Consider the following 3017-nt stretch of genomic DNA (forward strand, 5'->3'; position numbering starts at 1 on the left):
TGTGGAACCAACTGGTAGTAAAATCAGCTGAAATGGATCTATAATTCTGTATTGTATAAATATTAACACACACGCACACACAATATGGTGCAGGTATGACTGTATGGTTGACAAGTTTGCTTCACAACTATGTGGTTTTTGACTGGCATGAAGTTTCAATTAAGAAACTAAGAGCATCATATGGGATCTTGAGCAAGTATCATAGCCTTGGGTCAAATAAAACCTTATAAGTGAAATTTCATGTCTAAGATATCATTTATATATTTGGGTGGTAATATTAATCTGCCCAGTGGTTTAACACCACCACTTGGTCTTTCAACAGTCATCCACTCTGTTGCAAGTATTCCAGTCAGATCTTCTGTCTAATAATAACTTCTTCCTGCTAGTTTTAGAGGCCCAGACACTCATTCCACATTTGGGTAAGTAATTAAAAAAATGTAGGTATCTTTATGGCTGATATTCCTAGTGGATGGAGTTTATGGTTGAGCCTCTCTTTTCTAAATATATAACCATATATTATAATTTCTGGATTATTCCATGCTGTAAATGGAGAACTATTTGCAATATTTGATTACATTCCTTTTACATTCTGAGTCAAATACTACAAAAGTTACCCTTGTTTTTCAGTCATTTATAGTCAGTTACATGAAATACTAGTGATATGCTGTGCTCCTCCTCTACAATTTGTACTAAATACAGAATGCTAAATGTTACATTTTCTTGCTAATTCTCTTTATATCTATCTTCACAGATTCCCTTTTTTGATTGGAACTCAATGGCATTGTCAGACTGGCCAGAAAAAGTTGGGTATCTCAGCAAAAAGATATTCAGATGACCTTCACTACAAATTTAGATATTTCAATAAAGTTGCTTCCTTGAAACAAAAAATTTGGTATTAATCAAAATTATTGAATGGAATTTCTGTATAAAAGAAAAGGAACAAATGAGAAAATGCTTGAAAATCATGTCTAAACTTTTATTTTGTCATAGCAATAAATTACCTCCAAAGGCTTTGGTCAATCCAAGACTGTTGGTAAAAGACTCTTGCCCAAGGTGCTGGGCAAAGAGATCAAACCCAAAATCATGCAGTTGAAAAACAAACTTTTTAAATTAGAAAGCCATGCAATGAATGATACAAGTGTTGAACTGTGCCTCCCCATTTTGAAGTAAAAGACCAAGTCAAATCTGGTGCTGGTGTTTTACTGTGTTTCTGGGGCTAAACATTTCATTTTACACTACTTCAGTAGTTGGTCTGTCAGAAATAAATACCAGATCAGCTTGGAGAGCACTGATAGGGGCTGATCAACTGTTAATATGTATCTCTGCGATATCAACAAAACTAATTATCCTTTAAGCTCTGACCCAGTGTCCAGTAAATTAATTACTGGTAATTACATCACAATAAATCTGTTGCCTGTAATTATATCACAAGTTAATTACATTAGCAATTCATCACCATGCTAAATATACTGTCAGTAAATTTTATTACCATAGAGTAGATATGTCATTAAACTTTATTTAAAGAATAATTGTATTACATTCCATTTATTTATTTTTGCATCTGCTTTTCCATGCAGGCTTGGGTCAGTTGAAGACTTACTGAGGCAGTATTTTACAGCTTACCTACACATAATCTACCTCTGCTTTGCCTTTCCCCTGTCTACTAACCCATGCCAGCATGGAAAACATAAGTTAAATGATGATGATGCTCTTATCCCCATCTGTACTATCAGTCATCACCCCCTCTCCCATCTCATGTATCATCCAATCGCTTGTCCATGATTCATTGGATCCACACCTCAACCCTTCCACCCAATCTCTACAGTCATCATCTACTCTTCCCCAACTACCCGCTATCTATTCATCATCAACCACTTCTCAACCCTTGTTCTTCAGTACATTCACCTCCCCATCTCTAACCATCCCTCTTTCTCCCCATACACTCTTACAACCTCTCCCTACTCTCACTCCATGTTACTCTGTCCCCACTCACACTTCTGTTCACCTTCTTGTACATTCAGGGTTCATCCTGGTACTTCACCACTATTTTATCTCTTTCCAAGCACATGGCTTAGTGGTTAGGGTATTCAGCTCATGATTATAAGGTCATGAGTTCAATTGCTGGCAGCATGTTGTGTCCTTGAGCAAGACAATTAATTTAACATTGCTCCAGTTCACTCAACTGGCAAAAATGGGTTGTACATGTAATTCAGATGGGCCAGCCTTGTCACACTCTGTGGCACGCTAGATCTCCTTGAGAACTATGTTAAGTCTGTGGAGTGCTCAGCCACTTGCAATATTAATTTCACAAGTTGGTTGGTCCATTGATCGGACCAACTAGAACCCTTGTCATAACTCACTCTTCTATAATATGAGTAACCATTTAATTCCTCTACAGCATGAAACCTTTTTTGTTATTTTAACTTCTCATTTCCTAGCACAGAGCCATCTTCCTTTCCTGTAGTCCTACTCAGTTGAAGGGGATCTTAGTGCTGGTGCCATGTAAAAACATCCAGTACTCTCTGCAAAGTTGTTTGGAAGAGCATCCTATTGGAGAAACACGCTAATGCAGACATTAAAGCATTATGTAGTCCTCAAGCATTTGGATCCAGTCAAACTATCCAATACATGCCAGCGTGAAAGATGGCCATTAACTGACAACATTAAATATGTGTGTGTGTGTGTATTTATATTTATATATATATATATATTAGAGAGAGAGAGAACAAATAGTGAAGGATTATCATCATCATCATTTAACGTCCATTGTCCATGCTGGCAGGGGTTGAACGGTTTGACTGGGCTGATTTGGCATGGTTTTCTATGGTTGGATGTCCTTCCCAATGCCAACCACTCTGAAAGTGTAATGGATGCTTTTACATGCCACCAGCACGGGTGCCATTTGCATGACACTGGTCTCTGCCACAATTGCGATTTTGCTCAGCTTGATGGGTCTTCTTCTCAAACACGACATAATGCCAAAGATCTTGGCCTTTGCCTCCATGAGACCCAACACT

The 3017-nt window shown here is 37.7% G+C and overlaps 1 protein-coding gene across 1 annotated transcript in view; it reads left to right on the top strand.

Moving 5' to 3' along the window:
• Positions 1 to 888, top strand: part of LOC106881290 (FAST kinase domain-containing protein 1, mitochondrial) — a 32395-nt gene extending 31507 nt beyond the window's left edge. Inside the window, exon 10 of the mRNA XM_014931623.3 lies at positions 752 to 888. Within this exon, the coding sequence (XP_014787109.2) occupies positions 752 to 835 (84 nt within the window). The 3' untranslated portion in view covers positions 836 to 888. The remainder of the gene's footprint in view (positions 1 to 751) is intronic.
• The last annotated feature ends 2129 nt before the right edge of the window (positions 889 to 3017 follow it).

The sequence above is a fragment of the Octopus bimaculoides genome, chromosome 5 (assembly GCF_046866305.1).
Source record: "Octopus bimaculoides isolate indiv1 chromosome 5, ASM4686630v1, whole genome shotgun sequence".
NCBI classification, from domain to species: Eukaryota; Metazoa; Mollusca; class Cephalopoda; order Octopoda; family Octopodidae; genus Octopus; species Octopus bimaculoides.